The sequence below is a fragment of the Rattus norvegicus genome, chromosome 8 (assembly GCF_036323735.1).
Source record: "Rattus norvegicus strain BN/NHsdMcwi chromosome 8, GRCr8, whole genome shotgun sequence".
Classification (NCBI taxonomy): Eukaryota; Metazoa; Chordata; class Mammalia; order Rodentia; family Muridae; genus Rattus; species Rattus norvegicus.
Window position 1 is genome coordinate 62,575,868 of NC_086026.1, and position 21,945 is coordinate 62,597,812.

Here is a 21,945-nt window from a genome sequence, read left to right on the forward strand (position 1 = left end):
AAAACCCTCATGGTTCTGTCATGCAAAAGCTGGGCAACACCATTGCTATGTGACCCTCTCTTCCTTTCCTGCTTCCCAACTTCCCTTCCCTGCTGTCACGGATATTGTTCCCTGCTCATACACCATGACAGCAAGATGGCCCCAGACCTATTGTAAGTAGCCTTATTTAGAGAGCCAGGTTAGGCAAATTGCAGAGAGCTGCTATCAATTAAAAATTAAAAATTTCTTTTGAAAGTGAATACAGAATAGCCACAAGAAACCTTCTGGATTTTATTAGCTGACTTGGGTGTTCGGTAAGGAGTCTGAGGATTCATCAGCTGTAGAAAGAGATGGGAAGAGATTCCCCTCTGAGCTTCTCTATAGAGAACAAGGCAATGGTCACAGCCTGAGCTTGCTTTGCTCCCTCCACTTAGGAGGTCATATCTTCAGTATAAATCCCCCAGCGGGCTCTAACTTTTCATACAGGCCTTGCAGCAAACTTGGATCAGGGCTTGGAGTGGAAATATTCTGAAAATACCTGCTAACGGGAGCAGGGTGGTAGGTGGGGTCTAGACAAGGGTCACACACCAGGTAGGTCAGGCAAGGCAAGGTCAATTAGGTCAAGGTTTCTCAATCTCGCATTACTGTCATTTTGGATGGAATAATTCCTTTTTTGCAGGGAGGGCTCCCTGAACATTAAAGGAAATTTATTATCATCACTGGCATCTGTGAAACTAGATGCTAGCAGTGACCATGGGCCATACCCTCACCACCATCCTATAGTTAATGACCATTGAAAATGTCTCTGGACATTACCAAGAGGTCCCCGAGGAAGGGCACAAAGCTATCCCAAGTAAGACCCACTTGATAACATCAGCAAAGGTCATGAGTCTGAATGAGGAGGATTAATTCAGGCAGGAATAGCTCTCAGAAGTAGCTCTGGACTCGTTCGTTCTCCTCTCTCTCTCTCTTGCATTTATCCTCTTATTCATTCCTTCTTCCCCTCCCCCTTCCCCGTCTCCCTTTTTCTCATATTGAAGACATGACTTTGGTATACAATGAGTAGTCCTTTGAAACAGAAGTTTTTGCAATCTGTGCTCGAGCAATTTTAACATATTTTTTATACTTCTGTGTGTATACGTTTGCATGCATGTGTGGAGGCCAAAGGTCAACCTCAGATGTTGCTCCTCGGTGCCCGCCACCTTGTTCCTTGAGACAGGTTTCTCATTAGACCAGTGAGTCCCAGGGATCCACCAGTCTCAGCTTCCCTAGTGCTGGGATTATAAGTGTGCACTGCCACATGTGCACTGCCACAGCTGGCTTTCTCCCGTGAAGGCTGGAGATCCAACTCAGGTCATCATGCTTGCCTGGCAAGCTCTTAACAGACTGAGCTATCTCCCCAGTCACCCCAATCCTCTTCGTTCCTGGAGAAAAGGTGCAAGAAGGAGGACCCTCTCCCTTGTCTACTCGCCAAGTGTGTATTCAACCGCAGAGAGAAAGAGTACCAAAGAACAGCTAAGTTTGACTGGGGAATTGAACATTCCTGATTCTAGGTATTAGCTTATACTGAATTTTCATGTTTAAGAATCTAGTGAGCACAAGCATATTTTTCATTTTGTGATATAGCATTGTGAAGTGATAAGCTATTGTTTTAGGAAGAAAACTGGAACATGAAAACCTTGGCAGTGGTTACAACCCTCTGTGTTCATAAGCCCTGTCTTGCTGTCAAATGCAGGTGCTACCACTGCTGCTCACTCTAGTTCAGGAAGCCTGCGTGAACCCAGTGGCTTGTTCTCTTAGCATGAACTCACTTGACTCTGGTCTTCAGATAACCCTTCCGATAACCCTACAGATAATACCACTACAGAACAGAGATTAAAATATTAGTATGAAACTAGATAAACGTGCGTGATTTGCCAGCAATAACAGATTACAACTTTCTTCGCTGAAGATAAGGTTTTTAAAAAAACTTGGTCTTCAAGGGAGAACTCAAAAAAATAATAGGGCAGACTCCTAGGGCTATAGATATGTCTCTAGATTTGATTTAAGGGAGGTAGCTGGCAGGTGTCTCAGTTCTTGTTTGATGCAACTCTGGGTGGAGGTATGAAAGATTAGTGAAGGGGAGGGATTCCTCACACCACACGGATAAATCATCGTGTGAGGAAAGTGGGTAATTGCTTGGCGTTTGGGTCATTATACATGCAAATTAGAGGAGGGTATATATATGAGCCAAAGGAAGCAAAACAATTGTTAGCATAGTGAGCCACCATGCCGGTCACACCGTCGTTGCCAGCTGCCAGCATGTAAGTACCAGCAATGGCATGGGTTTCGGTTGTTGGATGCTGACATCTGCCTATGGAAGCAGCAGTTTTCTTTGGAGGGTGCTTTGAACGCTAAATGAGGGGAAGTGATTTTTTTTTCTGGTTGATTCTATATTTCCCCTACACACACACACACACACACACACACACACACACACACACACACACACACCATTTATTGTAAAGCCAAATAAGTTTAAAAAAAATAATTCTTATTCCTAAATTCTTGGGGTTTCTTTTGGTTGTGATTTTTATTTTTTCTTTAAAAATATTATTATTGAAATTTTAATACTCAGTGTTAATATCGACTGTTCCCAGCATGGGACTGTGGGGTTTTTTTTCCCTACAACTTCTTTCGGCTCTTCCGAGAATGTGAATGACATCTGGATGGAGACAGGAAGAAGGAGAAATTTCTGGAATCTTCAGGTTTACGTAGTCTTTCATGTTTGTGTTGTGTCTGTTGTCTGACGCAGCTGTCACCAATTCAGGGGATTTCTGCTTTTATTTCTAGTTCTCGTCTACTTCTGAGACTTAGTGGCTCAGAGTCCCGGGTAGGCACCGCTTATGATCACTGTGGTCTGTGAGGATGAATAGCGATATTCTCCAGGATTTTTAAACTTGAAAAATAAACCTATGAGTGGACCCAAAGCACTGGATTTGGGTCAGAGAATATGAATCTGATAAGAAATGATTATGCTAGGGACTCTGCATCACAGACTCGAGGAAGAACCGCCGGTGCCAGGAAGAGCTCTAGGTTCAACAACGAAGACCTTGTACGGTTGAGTTTTGCAGAAGGCTGTTGCCAGGCGGAGGTGAATCATGGGAGGAAGGGCGGGGAAAGGCTTGAGACACAAATGAGTCTCAGTTGAGTGTGTGGTATGAAAACTGCCACCACGGGATTAACACCAAGGGCTTTTTAAAAATATCTAGATAAAGCCTGAGTTTAAAAATTTCTGGAAAAAAAAATCAACGAGCAACGACAGTGACACTAATAAAAGACATTAGGAAAGTGGGATAAATCAGTGAAGAGCAGACACAGAGGGATCCATGAAAGATGTTAACGACGATGAACCAAGTCTCGGAAGGGGATGTAGAAAGACAGTGGGGAAGACTGGAGAGCACAAAACCCGGAGCCCGCGAGCAGAGATGACTGTCCTGATGTACCTGAGTGTTGGTGAAAACACTCCCCTCCTTTACTCTGCTGTCTCCCAGTCAGAGGAACCACTCTACTGGGACTACCTGGAGGACCTCGCAGCAGGGTGATCAATTCACCCCGGAAACCATACCTGAAAGCCATAGGCAGTGAAAGTTTCTTGACCTGGAAATCCTTGGGAGCATGCGTCACTATCACACCCCTTTCCTCCTAGAATTGGGGAGGGGGGGTGATGGACCCAGTATCTTCCTCCCAGAAATCATTTATCGTCTTCTGAGACCTTCATCTTCTCTTGCTATCTCACCCCTTGTTGTCTGTCCCATTGACAAGCTAAGAAGCTCATCCTGTTTCTCTAACTTGTCTGTTTTATGATTTCTAAAATTCACTTCATTATATAAAGATTTCCCATACATTTAAAGGCCTTTGTTTGAGATTTTTTTCTTCTTCATTTAGTCTCAAACTGATTTTGCCCTGATTTTGTGAGTTTCCTCTTTTATTTTACCACAGAGAGTGGTGGCTTCTCGTATTACTGACCCTTGATACAGGGGTCTCAAGACCCTCGAGGACTGGCATTCTCCTAGTCCTTCGTGTGCAGGCCCGCGCTCGCGCGCGCGCGCGCACACACACACACACACACACACACACACACACACACACACACACCTTTCCTAGCCAATACATTGTTTCAGTAATTTGTTCTTAACCCTAAAGTCCTCTTCTCAACAGCCCCGCCCTCCATCAATAAACCAGGACTCAGAGCAGAGGTGAGTTCAGACCTCATTAGGGAAATCTGAGTTTTGATTTTCATACTCAAGATCAATATAGGAAACACAAGATTAGAAATGATGCAGGATAAACTGGAAAAAAAGATTTCTTTAATTAGCAAAAAGATTTAGCTCCATCTTTCTTGATCAAAAATAAGTGTCTTTCCAAAAAAAAAAAAAAAAAAATCTAACACAGATTGACTGCTCCCAGAATGTCCCTTCTGCTCTGACCACCAGGTACACCTGTGATGTTTCTTCTCTCATAAATAAGGCCTGATAGCCTTCCCAGCATCCTTCTGGGAGCCCAGCCATCTTCTCCCTCCTTTCTCTGAAATCTGTTGTATCTGTGCCTCTTAGAACCAGCCTTCGCTTCTTCCAGGTCAACCCAGGAGGATGCCTTGCTCCTTGAGGCTATCAGGGCTTCTGAGGAGCGGCCCTCCACCCATCTGTGGAAATCCGACCTGTGACAGCACTCAGACTCACGTGGGGCAAGCAGGCTGTAATTGAGAGCAGACAGCTGTGTCTTGCAAGTGTTTCCAGTGCTGTGCCTTGACACTGACCTGATGAACTGAGCCCGTGCTTCATGTTTTGGGGAGACTGGATAAATAACTGTAGTGTCTGACGTACTGAGGTTGTATTGGACTATTCTCTACACTGCCTGGTGGATAAGGTTTATAAGTTTATGAACAGGGACAAAAATGGTCAAATGCAATCAAAACAACTTTTATAGAGTATACTTATAATTGTTCATTTTTTAAGTAAAATATTCAATAACATTTAATATAATCACAGTGTTGTACAATTACCACTTCTGCCTACTTCCAAAAAAATTAACTACCCCCAAATGAAAACCATGTACACATGGAAACTGATTTACATACTTGTAATATCTGTTACATTTCTATTTTTTTAATCCTACAGATCCAATATAATCCATTTTAAATTAAAGATATTTTCACTGAAATAAGAATATGATGAGTGTTACAGGAGAAAACCACTGTATTTCTAGAAAACTACCAGATAACCTAAATATATATAGAAGACACTCTTCAAAAAAGGATCTGTAGCCAATAAAGGTAAAAAAAAATTGCTGTAAATGATCAAGGCAAGAATTTGGGGGAAATTAAAGTAAAAACAGAATTAAACAAAAGAAAACAAAAACAACTAGAGAGCAGTGCCCGTCATGGGCCGAGTGAGTGTCTGTGGAATGAAAGGATGAACAAAGTGCATCCAATAGCAGAAATGGAGGATAAGGGCTGGAGAGATGGCTCAGCAGTTAAGAGCACTGAGGTCCTGAGTTCAATTCCCAGCAACCACATGGTGGCTCACAATCATCTGTAATGGGGTCTGATGCCCTCTTCTGTGTGTCTGAAGATAGCTACAGTGTACTCATATAAATAAAAATAAGTAAATCTTGAAAGAAAGAAAGAAAGAAAGAAAGAAAGAAAGAAAGAAAGAAAGAAAAAAAGAAAGAAAGAAAGAAAGGAAGGAAGGAAGGAAGGAAGGAAGGAAGGAAGAAAGAAATGGAGGATAAATGGCTGCCTGAGAAATGGTGGGGGATATGGGTGGTGTTTCATTCAGAAATGTGATAAATTTTCCCATGAGGGAAAAGGTTTTTTTTATGCCCCTTTTTAAAATTGGACTTTTTAAAAATTTATTTACATTTCAAATGTTATTCCTTTTCTTAGTTTCAGTCCATAAACCCCCTACCCCATCCCCCTCCCCATTTTTCTATGAGGGTGTCCCCCCACCCATCTACCCACCCCTTTCCACCTCCTCACCCTGACATTCCCCTACACTGGGGGGGGTCCAGCCTTGGCAGGACCACGGGCTTCTCCTCCCATTGGTGCCCAACAAGGTATCCTCTGCTACATATGCAGTTGGAGCCATGGGACTGTCCATGTGTACTCTTTGGATGATGGTTTAGTCCCTGGGAGCTCTGGTTGGTTGGTATTGTTGTTCTTATGGGGTTGCTAACCCCTTAAGTTCCTTCAATCATTTCTCTAACTCCTCCATTAGGGACCCTGTTCTCAGTTCAATGGTTGACTGCGAGCATTCATCTCTGAATTTGTCAGGCTCTGGCTGAGCCTCTCAGGAGACAGCTCTATCAGGCTCCTGTCAGCATGCACCTCTTGGCATCCCCAATAGTGTCTGGGTTTGGTGGCTGTATGAGTATGGGCTGGATCCCCAGGTGGGACAGTCTCTGAATGGCCTTTCCTTCAGGCTCTGCTTCAAACTTTGTCTCCATATCGCCTCCTATCAATATTTTTGTTGAGGGAAAAGATTTTAAGTGGTTCATTGGGTCCTTACAGTTGACTACCCCTTAGAAACAAACAGGCAAGAAACATAGAGACCTATGATTCTGTGCTCAAATATTTATACAAATGGGACAATGATTGAAGCTTTTGTAACTTTTGTTATTATCGTATCTAAAGACTAGAGATAGAATATAATTTTTAATTGGCTTTTTAAAATCAGTCTTTTATGATAACATTTGTTGTTGTTGTTGTTGTTGTTGAGCTTCTTTCTGTAGCCTCAACCCCTCCACCCCGCCTCCTCCTTCCTGCCCTCTTCCTCCTCAATTGTTTACCTCCTGATTTCATGTAACATGCACAGCACAACTTTGAAGGGAAAAGGACTGAATGAATTTCAGTACTTGAGACCAGAAGTAGAAGGACCTGTTTTGCTGTATAAATCATTGTTAATAAGTTTGGACTGTGCTCCATGTGGCTGTAAATTCATGTGACTGTTTCTGAGTCAATCTTGGGAAAACCATTCCTAGTTTGTATCTCTTAATGTGTTAGCCGCAATTTTCTTCCTAGTGACTATTAGTTGAAATATGTTATTAATTTTCAAGTTTGGTCAACTCCTGGACCAGAAGAATGTCTGGAATGACACATATCACCATGTAACTATTGGAAGTGTAACAACATTAATTAAAGCACTGACATATTTTCATCAACATAATAATTAGCTTAATAGGGTTTAGCAAACTCTAGAAATTCATCTATTTCAGTTCATTTGTGCTTAAAATGTCCATCAGGGGCTGGCAAGATGACTCAATAGATAAAGGTGCTTGCTGCCAAGCCCGATGACCTGTGCTCAGTCTCCAGGCATACACCATAGAAGGAGAGAACCAGCACACACAAGTTGTCCTCTGACATCCACGTGAGTGCTATGGGGCTAGCATGCTCACACATACAGATATGTAGCCATGCACACAATAATACATACAAACATATACATGCATGTTTTGAAAGTGAACAGGGTCATAGAAATGGCTCAGCCTGTAAAAGTGTTTGCCATGCAAGCCTGGTAACCAGAATTCAATTCCTAGATCTCACGGTGGAGGAAAAGAATAAATTCCAAAAAGTGTCCTCCAGCTCCAAGGGATCTGACGCCTTCCTCCTTCATCCACAACATGTGCATGCAGATGATGCACATGAACTCATGCAGGCATGCATAATACATACATACATACATACATACATACATACATACATACATACATACATACACACATCAAAAAATAAGTAAACACTATTAAAATTAACACTTACATGAGGCATTCTAAGTCAGGGACAGCAAGTGCATACAGAATACATTTTGTGCATCAGGAATATCCTGCTCCCTAAGGAAGCCCACACACCCCATATTACTGGTCATTCTGTGGATCCCCAAGCTCAGCTTTAGAGCCTACACTGTTTGTGTCATCCAAATTGTCTCTTGGCAGTGAACCACAGACAATTTGAAACAACCTATTTAACAAAGGAATGGGTGATGTGAAGATTAGACATTTGTACACTTCGGGTGTTATTTGAAGCTTGCCTCATGAGTCAAAATAAATGGGGAATAAAAGAAGCAAGAGGCTAAAAGCACAGTTCTTAGAATTCTTCCAGGTTACATTCTAGAGGCCATGATCAATAAAGGCAGACCTGGGCTCAGTCCTGATGATGAACTTAAGATCAAGAAACCCAATTGTCCAATCCTATTTCATGGAAATAGGAATTTGTCTACACGAATCCCACAGTACTAAAGAACCCCAACCTTGGTTCTGTACAGGTCTCATTGAGTGAACAATAAGTGTATTTAGTTTAAGACCCGGGCTCTTAAACAAAAAAGTTTAGTGTTCATGTACACTAATTTAGGAATCACAGATAAGGCTGTAGTGTGTTCAGTTGGTAGAACATTATCCAGCATGCTGGAAGCTCTGGGTTTGATCCTCAGCACCACACAAATGCGGTGTGAAAGCACACACCTGCAGTCCTAGAACCTGGGGAATGGAGGCATGGAGTTCAGGAAACCCAAGATTGTCTTGAGCCACAAAGAATTTGGGACCAATCTACATAAGACACTACTAAAGAAAAAAAAAGTCACAGGGAGGAAAAAACCTCCACATTTGATGAGCTGCAGGTGGCATTTTAACTAATTGCAATGATCCCGATAATTGGGGGTTGAAAATAAACTGTTCAGACCAGTGAGGAGACCACAGATGTGGAAAGAAAACCATATCCAATTTCACTTCTCTCTTCCTGGGTGAACATTTCTTTGATGAGAAAAAGAGCCTGAGTTCTAGTCCCCTCCACCTCTGTTTCTCCGTGTGTAGTATGGAAACAGTGTGGCTTCCCCTCTCTTCCCACTAGCTGTATACATTCCAAGTTGTTACCTCATGAACTCAGGGCAAAAGTAAGCTTTAAACAGCAAGCTGGGTTGGCTACCTAGACCTCCAAAGTCTTCCTGAGAGCAAGCTTGGCATTTTCCCCTCTACTCCATCACTGTAGGGGAGAGGGCCTCTAGCTTGCCCTGCTCTCTTTTTTCTTTTTCTTCTTCTTTTTCTCTCTTTTATTGGATATTTTCTTTATTTACATTTCAAATGTTATCCCCTTTCCAAGTTTCCCCTTCAGAAACCCCCTATCCCAACCCTTCTCCCCCTGCTTCTGTGAGGGTGCTCTCACCCCACCCATCCACTCTCTCCCTCATCCTCACCCTGGCATTCCTCTACACTAGGTCATCAAGCCTTCACAGACCAAAGTCTTCTCCTCCCATTGATGCCCCACAAGGCCATCCTCTGCTACATAAGCAGCTGGAGCCATCAGTTGCTCCATGTGTACTCTTTGATTGTCAGTTTAGTCCCTGGGAGTTCTGGGATATCTGGTTGTTTTTTCTATGGGGTTGCAAACCCCTTCAGTTCCTCCAGTCCTTTCTCTAATTCCTCCACTGGGGACACCATGAATAGATACTCCAACATCTAATGAAAGATTTATTTGCATGATGTAACCTGATGTGCACACAAAGTTAACAAGCAGCTTTTAACAGTCTTCTAATAAGACATAGAAGCAGGCACAGTCTCCAGAAGGAACAATGTTCAAATAACAAATACCACAGGATGATAGCTAGGTACTAGGCACTATGAAATCAATAATTTTAATGCTGAGTGGGAATGATAATTCATGACTCTAATCTCAGATTGGGACAGAAAGGTTGCTTGCTATAAGTTCAAGGCTGGTTTGGGATGCATAGCAAAGCATTGCTATAAAAATCGGTTTCTGTAAAACACTTTACAGCTCCCTGAAAGGGGCAATTGAGATGGCTCAGCCTATAAAGGTGCTTGCTACCCATATACCATGGCATGTTCATGCATGCACATGTGCCCACATGTGTGCACATGCACATATTAAAACATTACAATAGAGTGCTCTCTACAAAGTTTGAAAACATTTTAAATCCAGCTAATCTGGGAACTCTACAGAGATTTTTCAGTTGTGATATAAAAAGGCTTTATTGGCTGGGTGGTGGTGGTATATGCCTTTAATCCCAGCATTTGGGAGGCAGAGGCAGGCAGATCTCTGAGTTCAAGTTCAGCATGGTTTGCAGAGCAAGTTCAGTGACATCCAGGGCTACAAAGAGAAATCCACCCAGCTCAAAGAAAGAAAGAAAGAAAGAAAGAAAGAAAGAAAGAAGGGAAGGAGGGAGGGAGGAGAGAGAGAGAGAAAGAAAGAAAGAAAGAAAGAAAGAAAGAAAGAAAGAAAGAAAGAAAGAAGGGAGGGAGGGAGGGAGGGAGGGAGGAGAGAGAAAGAAAGGAAGAAAGAAAGAAGGGAGGGAGAGAGGAGAGAGAGAGAAAGAAAGAAAGAAAGAAAGAAAGAAAGAAAAGAAGAAAGAAAGGAAGAAAGGTTTTATCATGCCTATCTTGACTGTTCTACACATGTGTTCAAATATGATTATAGCTACAGCTATGTACGGTTTTGGTACTGCATTAAACACATTAAACATAATATTTTTTATCTAGTTTTAAAATTTGATTGCTTTTTCCCCATCAAAATGAGAGAATACCCAACTATTCTTGCAGACTCTCTTTAAACTGCACAGTGAGGAAAATAAAACTTCCGGTTTAGTTTGAGCCACTACTAGATTAGAGGTAAGTGGTATGTTAACAGCAATGGTGCAGTTAATTAGAGTCTGCACTGTGCATGGGGAAAGGAAAATGGAACATTCCATCTCCCACACTGCACACACAGAGATAACACAGACACACACACACCCACATACAGCACTGTAGAGAATGTCAGGGTGATAGTCAAATATGGGAACCGTCTTTACACACACACCCACGTACAGCACCTCAGAGAACTTCAGAGTGATTTTCAAACATGAGAACAGCCCTTAGTTAGGCAAGATTATACCACCTTTTTCTTCTACAGTGTTTGTATCATACTGTGATTTCTATTTAAAACAATATTAACCAAATATCACAAATGATTTAGGGTGAGTTCTTCTTCTCAGAAGTGGAAACTCCTTCTGCTTGGAAGCAGAGAAAACATGTCGTCTAGGTATTCTTCCTCATCCCAGTATGGGCAAGCTGTGGGAACAGAGTGAGGGACAGTAGAATGGAATCCAATAGGCCACCTGCCTGGAGAGAATTGTTCTCTCCCCACCCCTTTTCTCTCCCTGTTTCTTTTTCCTATCCCTTCTCTCCTCCTCTCTCCTTACACGTACATCATCAGATTCATTCTGCATCCTGAGCTGGGCTCCATCATTCCCTTACCTGACAGATGAGGAGGCAGAGCCAGCCCAGTCACACATCGAGAGTTAGAACACAGGACTCCCAACTCCAAGCCCATGCCCTTAAGACATGATCTAATCTCTGGGGCCTAGTCTTCTTGCCTTATCAGACCCACATGCATGTCTGCAGTCTTCTTTAATGTCTGTTTACCAAGGTCTATAAACAGCCCAGAGGATGCCCGTCTCTCTCCTGCCTAGGTGTCTAGATGTTTCCCTCTTCTTAAAAAACCCTTCTGGCTGTCTCAAGGCTGTACTCAGACACCCTTCATGTGACTGCTTTCAGAGTGGGCTTTCTCATTACTCCATGTAAGGTGTGTCCTCACCTCCTCACAGGACCTCCTCTGTCATTTTGCATTGGTAGTCTTCTAATCACACTTAGAAAATATATTGCCTGTCTTTTCCTCCAGAAATGCAGACTCAGAGGATAGTTTGGTTTTGTAATTCTATGTTTTGGGATCCTGGCATAGAACTCGACACAGAGCAGTTGAGGCCTTTAGTCCCTAAACCACAATATCTGGGGCAGTAGATTATTTCTTACACGAAGGTTTCAAAGATTCCAGGGACAGTACCTGTTTACTCCTTACCGACATTTTATTCAAACATGTGTCCCTTTGAGGATAGTCACTTACTGGTTTTGTGCAAGTCTGGCTTCTTATCCTTTAGTTTTGACTCAAATGGCACCTTGTCATTGTCATCCAGCCTCTCTCTCCCACCCCTACACTCCCTGTTTATTTGGATCACAGTTCTTTTCACACTCTAAACTTATATTGGCTTCTTCTCCTCTTCTTTCTTCTCTTTTCATTTCACCTCTCCCCATTAGAAAGTAAATAATGTTCTTGGGGACAAGAATATCTTTTCTGGCTTGGCGATGGTGGCCCACACCTTTAATTCTAGCACTTGAGAGAAAAAGAGGCAGATAGAACTCTGAGTTCAAGGCCAACCTAGTCTACGGTGTGAATTCTAGGACAGTCAGAGCTACACAGCAAAACTGTCTCTCAAAAAAAAAAAAAAAAAAAAAAGGAGGAAAAGGAGGGAAAGGGGAAAAGGAAGAGGAGGAAGAAGAAGATCTTTGCTGCAGAATTTCCAAAATGTTTCCTAACAGACATTCATAAATATTTGCTCACTGATCCAACTCTGGCCACTTACACGTTTCTTCTTTGTTCTAATTGTTTAGCTGTTTTAATAGTTTGCCATTGTTTGTATGTTTGAGACAGTGTCTCAGGTAGCCCCCAGGCTAGATTCAGACTTGCTATGCAGCTGAGCCTAGCTTTGAACTCCTGATCCTTCTGCCTCAGCTTCCTGTTTGCTGGGATTACAAGCATATGTAGCCACACCTAGCAGTTCTAATAATTTCAAAGTGGATTTCTTTGTTTTTCTAAGTTCATAAAATTCATGTCTAATCAATTCCCCCCCTGAGAGTTATAACTTACTGCTTTTCTTTTTACTATAGTAACTAGTAGAACCATGATAGTATGAGACTATACAGGTAATACTGTATCTCTTTGCTTTGTCATTAATTAATCACTACTATGACATTGCTAATAGATGAAACAAACTAATCCTCATCACACAAAGCAAATTCCTTGTAAGACGACTTTACTGAGCTTTTTCTTTGGCTGGGCAGTTAGTTGGGGTTGTTTTGTTTTGCTTTGTGCTGTTTTTGGACAAAATCTTGCTAAGTAGTCCAAGCTAACATCAAATTCATGATCCTCCTGTCTCAGTCTCCCAAGTTCTGAGGCTTGAGGCATGTTCTACCACACTTGGTAGTAAGGATGATGAATATAATGAAGATAGGTTAGTTTTAGCCAAAAAAGCCATCTTGGATTTTAGAAAGAGCTTTTGATTATAGAGTTTTCTTCTGATTCCTTGACGGGGTAATTCTGCAATTTTGTTAATATTGAAATATGATTGTGGTGAAAGGATTCATATAACCCAAGCTGTCTTTGAACTCCAGCTCTTCCGGTACCTTCCAACTGCTAGGGTTATAGGCATGTGCCCCATATCTGGCTGAAATAATCTTGTATTTCTGGAATAAATTCTATTAGTAATGTATTTAAGCATTTCTGTCTTCTTTTGTTTTCTGGCATTTTGGGATTTTCTGAACATCTGTGGTCACTAGGGTGATGGTGACATGTTTATTGGGTTTTTGTCTGTTTATTGAGCTGACCTTTTTCACGTTCTGCTCTCATGGTAACAATGGGCTCGTGAAATACACGGAGGTATGATACTTTTCTGGGTGTTTGTACAAATCTCAAAAATCTATTGCCCTCCTCCTCCACCTTTTGAATGTGATGATGAGGGCTGAGCTTCGAACCACAGGGAAAAGCATGTGCTACTCAGCCTTGGGTTTTGTCAGGTTCCTCGTGTTTTGTTTTGGGGAATGATGCCAGATAGGATTTGTTGTAAATGTTGTGGTTTGAATATGCTTGCCCCAGGGAGGGGCACTATTAGGAGGTGCGGCTTTGTTGGAAGAAGTGTGTCACTGTGGGGTGGGCTTGGAGACCCTCCTCCTGGTGCCCAGAAGACGATCTGCTCCTGGATTCCTTTGGGTGAGGATGAAGAGCACTCGGCTCCTCCTGCACCACGCCTGTCCAGATGCCGCCATGCTCCCCACTATGATAATAATGGACTGAACCTCAGAACCTGTTAGCAGCACCAAGTAAATGTTGTCCTCATCTTGTTCCGAAAGCAAACAGGGCAAGACTGGCTCCCATGTGGCTAGGAGGAGGTTCTGAAAACCCTCCCCCACAGTGACACACTTTCTCCAACAATGCCACATCTATTCCGACAAGGCCATACCTCCTAATAATGCCACTCCCTGGGTCAAACCACCATAGATATAGACACCAACTCTATTAAACCCTGACATGAGTGAGCCAGAGTCTCCCTATCTTTACTTCATCTGGTGCTTTGGGTTCCCAAATCATATACTTATGCCATTTGTCACATCAAGACTCAGAACTTCGTTTTTTTTTGTTTGTTTTTGTTTTTTTCAGAGCTGGGGACCGAACCAGGGCCTTGTGCTTGCTAGGCAAGCGCTCTACCACTGAGCTAAATCCCCAACCCTTCAGAACTTCTTTAAAGGCCCCAAAGTCCTTATGACTCCCTTATGAAGTTCAGATTACTCAAGGGTCCAAGATATTGCATTGTCCTAGGGAAGACTACAGAGCTACGCAAGGGACACTATATATTGTAGGACACTTTCACATAATGTCACTTCTAAAAGTCCAAACAAAATAATTATATGAATAACTAATATACTCAAATAGCTAATAGAGTTTCAATCTTTTGTGCATTCTTACACTTACACACGATAAACATTATCTAAGGAACACCCCATCATTTTTCTGAGGGGATTTCTAGGGTAGTAGTTTCACTGAGCCTCTATACCTAAGCAGTACTTGTGCTTCCCAGGGTAGGTAGAGGAATAAGCTATCTGATTGGAACAGTAAGAACATGACTTCTTTTATGCATGCTTTTTATGGGGTGATGCTCCTCCATTAGAAAGCCGGTAGCACCCGGTAGTCACTATCTCCGTCACACAACCAAAGATGTCTGCTTGCAATGCAAGCCTTGCTTTGGATTTCCTCCTCAAGGCAGATTTGGAAGCACGGGCAGAAAGAAAAAAAAAATCAACCTGTAGAACTAAGCCTCATTCTTACAGTAAACCTCAGCAATAATCGTAAACCCAAGACTTACGTCTCCATCGGTGACAGTTCATTGATTATCATCTTGTGTGGGTTTAGCACCACAGCAGAAACAAACACCTGGATGGATCTGTGAGGCCATTTCTGTGGCACAAAGTCCAGGCTGAATAAGACAGAGAGATCAAGCAGAGCACCAGCATGCGTTTCTGAGTTTCCTGACTGTGGATGCAATGTGGCCAGGCTCTGATAGCCAACAGCTAGGGACACTCTTAGCTGCACATCTTCCATGTTTTGACAGGCCCCGCACTCTGAGCCAAAGGGAACCCTTCCTTCCTCAGTTGCTTTTCTCAGGCTTTTTGTCCCAGCTGCAAGAAAACTAACACAACTACAGGGTTCCCACATTACGGTTTCAAATTCTTCTCAGCTCGACAAATGAGTGTTGCTTCCACAGCCAACAGGCTTTCACGTGTTCTTTACATGGTGTGTTTCTCTGTGTCCAAAGAGATTATTCATGGAGGCCATTTCTTAAATATAAGCTGTGTGGGTTTCTCTGCTTGTTGCTTTATTTGTGTTGCCATTGACGTTTTTACAGAAATCCTGTGTGACTGGTTCTGCTATGATCTTCATTTCATAAGTCAGAAGAGGAGCAAAGGTTTAGACAGTTTTGAATATTTTTTATGGAATCGTACTCCATTCATACAGGTTTAGGACTGAGCCTCAGGTGGGACTGAAATGGAATCACTTTCTATCTAGGATTGTAAAATCAATTGCCAAACAGAACAGCCAAACCTGGAGTGAACGATCGTACAGGCTCTTCTCTGAGCTTTACATCCCCTCATTACTAATAAAGGCCTGTCCCCAACATCTTATTTTCAAGCTGACATGTATTTGCTTGTTAAACTGAGAGCTGCCACCAAGCACACCCCATAATCTGCTGTAGAAAGAGATTGTCCCGGGAGAAGAGCCCAAGTAGGTAAGAAAGATATAACAGTGAGAAAGCTATCTCTGACCCCAGAGTTGCTTCTCAATGGCCCACCAGAGTCCAAAGTGGCTTCCAAGGCAAAAGTTGAGACATTCAATTAAATGATATGATCTGCCTTTCTCTTGGCTAAGTAATTATCAAGAATCCTTCTGCTGGAATTTGGCCAACAACCTGGAGAAGGTAGACTATGGGAGGTTCCTGAAGTTTTTTTTTTTTCCTCTTTGCAACTGTTAGTATTAAAATTCATACTGATGAATATCTGTTTAGCTGAAAGGCTGGGCAGGGGTTGCCAAGGGTTACCAGATGCTAAGATTGCATACAGATGGCTGAATAAGAAATAGTTTTACTTTGGAATGCTGTGGTCCTAATCCCAGTGAAAGCATTCTACGCATCCTGTGTGGTTTGCGGGATTGACCCCCATCCCCAAAAGTTCTCCATGTAAAATATCAGGATAAAAGTTCCCCAATAGTGTTCCCTACAGTGCCATGACGGAGGATGAAGCATGACTCGGTGTTAATGATGGGGTTGGTCACTGAAGCCTTCAGCCCAGTCTTACTCACTGTGCACCCTTTGCCGTGTCCATACTGTTTAGTCTCAAGGCTTTTGCAACCAGGTTTAAGTTCATGACTTCTCTCTCCCTTCTCCAGGTGTCCAGTCCTTGCTGGATATTGCCCTGTAGATGAGTGGCAGGTACTTAATCTCTGTATATGCCTTTCATCCTCTGTCCACCCTTCCTTGTCTCTAGCCAACAGAGTCATCTTCCAAAAGTTCAGTTCCAACTATGTCATTGTCCCCCTCAAAACCTGAGCTGGCCCCTTGCTGTTCATATAGTAAAGAGTAGACTCCTTAGGACAACACTCACAATAAAACTCAGCCCATTTTATTCTCCTTGTGCTTTTGAATGTGCTGATCCAGTGCTCCTAAACCTTTCCTTACTGTTCCTCCAGGAAGTCTTTTTAAAATTAATCCCCCTTCCTGAAATGTTATCTACCTATGTGCTGTATGCATGTCTTTGCTTTATATATAAAAAGTAACCCCCACAGGCATTGGAAATGTATGCTCTAGGGTGAGTGTGGTGGTGCAGGCCTACAATCCCAGGACTCATAGAGCAGAGACAGGAGCTTCAGACATTTAGGGGGCCATGCTTGGCTACAAACATCAGCTACAAGGATTTTGAGACCACCTAGGGCTACATAAAACCTTGTCTCAAAAATAGGTAGGTAATAGGTAGGTAGGTACATAGGTAGATGATAGATAAATAGATAGATAGATAGATAGATAGATAGATAGATAATAAACAATAGATAAAATGAAATAAATTATATTTTAGCCAAGCAGATCAAGTACCTACTAGTTCTCGTATATGCCTCTGTACTTTTTAGCTTCAAATTTGTGCTCATCATGGCCACTGATCAAAGGAACCAAACGGATATGGGAAGACCCCAACGGCGCTTTTCTGTGATCTAGCCCACTGCTGTTCTCCTTGCCTAGCATAGACTCATGTGTCTTCTCCCACCTCCCGCTGTTTTCTTCTTGCTCAAATCTTCTTCTTCATACTTCATCCCAAACTTCACTGACCCACTTAGCTATACCTAATTTCTTTTGTCTACTCCATGGCACTTTTATACTTTCATTATTTTTAATAAATGTATGGGTGTGTGTACATGAGTACAGGTGCCCAAGGAAATCAGAGGCATCGGATGCCCCTGAGGCTGGGATTGCAATTGGTTATGAGCTTCCCAACATGGGGACTGGGAACTGGAGCCAGGCTCTGTAAGAATGGCAAGTACTTTTAACTTCCAAAGCAGTTTTCAAGCCCAGAGACTTCTTTTTATTAAGTAATTATATCTCTATCCATGCTAAGCCCCTCACTGGATTACGAGAAAAGGACTATGCTATTTAGTGTGTATACAATGACTTCATGGAACAGGTTCCAGAATAGGTTAGCTGCAGTCCAGTTCTCCACTAAAGTCAGAGAAAGTCAGTCTGTATACCTCATAAAGGAACGTGCAAGAATAAAGAAATGGAGGATAAAGGCTGGAGAGATGGCTTAGAGGTTAAGAGCACTGGCTGCTCTTCCAGAGGTCCTGAGTTCAATTCCCAGTAACCACATGGTGGCTGGCAGCCATCTGTAATGGGATCCGACACCCTCTTCTGGTGTGTCTGAAGACAGCTACAGTGCACTTATACAAATAAAATAAATATTTTAAAAATGTAAAAAAAAGAATAACTGAACAGTGTGTACATGACAGACTTCCAAACTGCCATCATTAACATGGCGACAATCTATGAAGGCATTCTGTGTAGTTCAATACTGACATGTAGAGTGGATCCCCACTTCTTGCAGATAATAGACACCCACAAAAAGTTATTTCAAAGGCTGTCTCTTCAGACATGCCATGAATGGTAATTAAGATAAGACAAGGGACCAGAGGCAAAAGCAGCCATGTTTTACTTTATGGTTTTGACCGTTTTCCCTTTATTTACCATGAAAAGGTGGTATTTGTGGACATACCTCGTAAATACCAGTGGCCATCATAATCACATCAGGAAGAACTAAATGAAGGGTCTTAGGGCACGTGTGTCCATCAGACAAATTGTTTTTATGTAGAAAGCAAGTTTTCTGGAAAGACATTCATCGTTTTTAAATCTTTGGAAATACCTGACTTTATTATGTCGTGGAATAATTGGCTTTCTAGGAAAAAAGCACTTTCTGTGGTTGCACAGGATTGTGATTTGCCTTCTAAAATGCTGTAAGTGGGGCTTTTTGTTTGTCGGCTTTTCAATGTCTGAGAGCGACTTTCTATGAGACAATGGGACTGTGTGTGGGAGGGAGATGGCAAGTTTGGCAAATAATTCATTTCCAAGGGTAGCCTAATGCCAGCCCTTCTGTGAGTCCCTCTGAGACAAAGTGAGTTTAGGCTTCCCTGGTCTTTTAAATAAGGTAACACTTCTACGGACTCGAAAGCTCCTACCAGTTTTCCTGTTCTCGATCTTTGACAGGATTAGTCGTGAATCTTTTTCCTTCTCAGTCTTTCTTCCAGCCAAGCCAAATTCTTCCCGCAAACAGCAACAGCCAAGCAAATACTTTGGGGTTAACACTTAAGGGTAAGCCTCTCTTAGAGACAGAATTATGTAGGCTTGTTTGCTTAACAAGTCACATAGAGAGTGGGAAGGGAGAGGGGAAGAGAAGCTGCAAAGCCCGCCCCGCCCCCCAAACGCGATTGGCTCCTTGTCTGCATTTAGTCACTCACTTTGCATCTCGGTTGGACAAGTTGAGAGAAACATGTCATTAAGGTGTTGTCAAAAGGAGCCCTGTATGTGTGGGCTGGTCCCGAGGTTTGTGGTTTAAGCTTTTCAAAGGCGCGGAGCTATTATGGGCTATGGGATCAAGTTCGGGGAAAACTAGTCTTTATTATCTTGAAAAATGGCTTTGTAACAGGAGGCGCCAAGGAGCTTAAGTACACATAGCTCGCACACGGGAGAGAAAATGAAGAAAGTTCCTCAAGGGTTTGATTTTAGTTTCCTAAACGAGGAAGAAGCCAGGAAGATCCTCCAGGTACTGGAAAGAAATGAGGAACTCCGGAGGGCAGAGAAGGACAGGATCAGGTACGAAGCGAACTCCGAACTCCTCCTCTTGGGCTGGGCCTGCATCTTGTTAGTTTCCCAGGGAACCGAGGGACACCTGCTGGGACCCTGTGCAGGTGCTGCTTGGGGTGGGAAAAGGGAGCCTACGTAGTTCCTCTGGGTTTCCAGATGCCTCCTGGGGCCTCTCTCCAGGCTCTCCATCCCCAGCGAGTTTGGCGGCGAGTCCAGAACTCCGCAGGGAGGTGGGAGAAAGTAGCTTCTTCTTTGCATTTCTCTGTGCGTGGTCCCCGCTGTTCAGGACACCTGGGCTAACCTCTGCTGGGAGGGGTTCAGGCTCCGGTACGTCATAGGCTACTCGGGATAAGGTCGGACCATTTTTTGGGCACGTGAGTTTTTGTACGGCACTCCCTAGAACTGGATCTTGGCAGCAGCTCCCTCCAAGCCAGAGAGGCCCAGGGCCCGAGAGAGATCGGGAACTTGCCAGAGGTCCTGTGTGTGAATGGACTTAAGACAACGTGGGGTTGGCTGTGGTGTGGTGCTGTAAGGAGGAGTTTCTACGGGATCTAGCCAATGGCCTTATTAATAAATGCAATGTTGTAGGTGAGAGAGGAATGGAGGAATAAAAAACTAGCAAATTGAGTCCAGAAGTAATTCTTGGGAGCATAAGTTGACTTTTTTTTCCCCTGCCGGAGCACGGGCCCACAGACCTATTCAAATCTTCTGCAGTGAAGTGTGGGAGGAAATCCAAGATATCACGCAGCCCACAGTGCATGGCATAAGCTGGAGTTTAGAGAGCTGCCTTGAAGTCATTCTGGTTCCCAATTCCAATCAGTCCCTCCCACCTCCACCCTTCCCTCCCTCACCCCTAAAGAAACCCTTCCAAGGACAAACTTCCAATTATGGGACCCTCTTAGTCTTTGCAGAGACAGAAGGCACCAGACACAAACCTCCCCCCTTCGCTCTTTCTCCTATATGACTCTCTCGGGAGGGCGGGGGCAATGGCGGTTAAAGTTTGAGAATGGAGAGTTCATCACACTCCGCTTTTTAAACTCAGGCTCAGTCCCCTCCAATCACATAAAAAGCCGCTCACTCCGAAAGCACTGGGTTCACCCTCACCTGTGAGTGCCGGTACATATGCACATTGGCCACACAGGGTGTCCCCACCCATTCAAAGATGAACATAGAAAACCTACGGCTGACTTCAAAGCATATGCAACTCTGACGCTCCCAAACTGTAGTGCTCAGAATAGGATGTTCCTTGTCCTGTAAAGGTGGCCATTATGTATGAGGGGACAGCAGGGCAGAATTAGGAAACAGTGAGAGGGAGGAGGGCTCACACTTAGGGATCAACTTGAACCTTTTAAAATTATAGTCCTCAGTGAGAATGGATGTGCTTTGGGGGTTCGGGGGTGACCCCTTCTCAGAGAAGAAGGGGGTGGTTGTGGGAAGAGCTTGGAGAGGAGGGCTGATATTGGGGTGTAAAGTGAATAAGTAGCTCCAATGTACAATCTGTTGGCACACGGTATTTATACAAGCTGCAGTCTTAGAAACAGTGATACGACTTATTTTAAATTCCTTCAAGGGAATTTCTTCTGTACTGTATTAGACTTACATAAAATATGACAACTGAAGGAAAATAGATAAAGGGTATAGAGGACCTCTTTATGCTTTTACTATTGTGTATATATTGTATGTGTGTGGTGCATGTGTGTGAAATATATACACATGTGTATGCATGTGGACAGTCATGGAAGCCAAAGGAAGACAGCTAGCGCCTTACTCTATCCTTCTCTGTCTTATTCCTTTGAAACATTCCTTGAGCTAGGCAGACTGGTGGCCAACAGTCCCCAGCAGTTCTCCTGCCCTTTACCTCACAGCTCTGGGTTATAAGCGTCTGCCACAGCTGCCTTTTTCTATCCAGTGATGTCAAGATACAACCTCGAATTGTGTCTTGGGTCTATGCACACATGGCAAATGGTGAAAGCTTAGGTGTCAGGAAGACTAGAGCACATCTTGTGAGTTCATGGTGCTCGTGTCCTGAATGAAGCACTCGAAGAAGAGCCACATTGCCAAAGCAAAAGCAAATATTATAACTGATAAACTACTAAAGTAATCATCCAGTTTAAAACCTCACCCCCTGGTGCGTAAAAGCACTTTAGGGAAAGTGGGTGACTGGACCAAATGGCCAAAGTAACGACCCTGGCTCCTTCGTTTTCTTGGTTACTTCCTGGCTCCCACCGTTGAATACCCACATCTTCCCAGGATTGCCCCCCTGCTTCAGGACTGTGTTCATTCATCTCTGACGCTGACACTGGCTTGCAGAAATGGCCCAGGGTAGCACACGAGCCAGCTGCCTCTTCCGCTCATTATCTTGTAAAGTATGATCATTATATTTTCCAAATAAAATCTCACGGTGCATGACTTATGCAATCCCAGACTGTAACTTCAGAAA

At 43.1% G+C, this 21,945-nt stretch overlaps 1 protein-coding gene across 1 annotated transcript in view; it reads left to right on the forward strand.

Annotated features, from left to right (window-relative positions):
- The first annotated feature begins 19,248 nt into the window (after positions 1–19,248).
- The window catches only part of Exph5 (exophilin 5), a 76,460-nt gene continuing 73,763 nt past the window's right edge, over positions 19,249–21,945 (forward strand). The window contains exon 1 of the mRNA NM_001427285.1: positions 19,249–19,514. Within this exon, the coding sequence (NP_001414214.1) occupies positions 19,396–19,514 (119 nt within the window). The 5' untranslated portion in view covers positions 19,249–19,395. The remainder of the gene's footprint in view (positions 19,515–21,945) is intronic.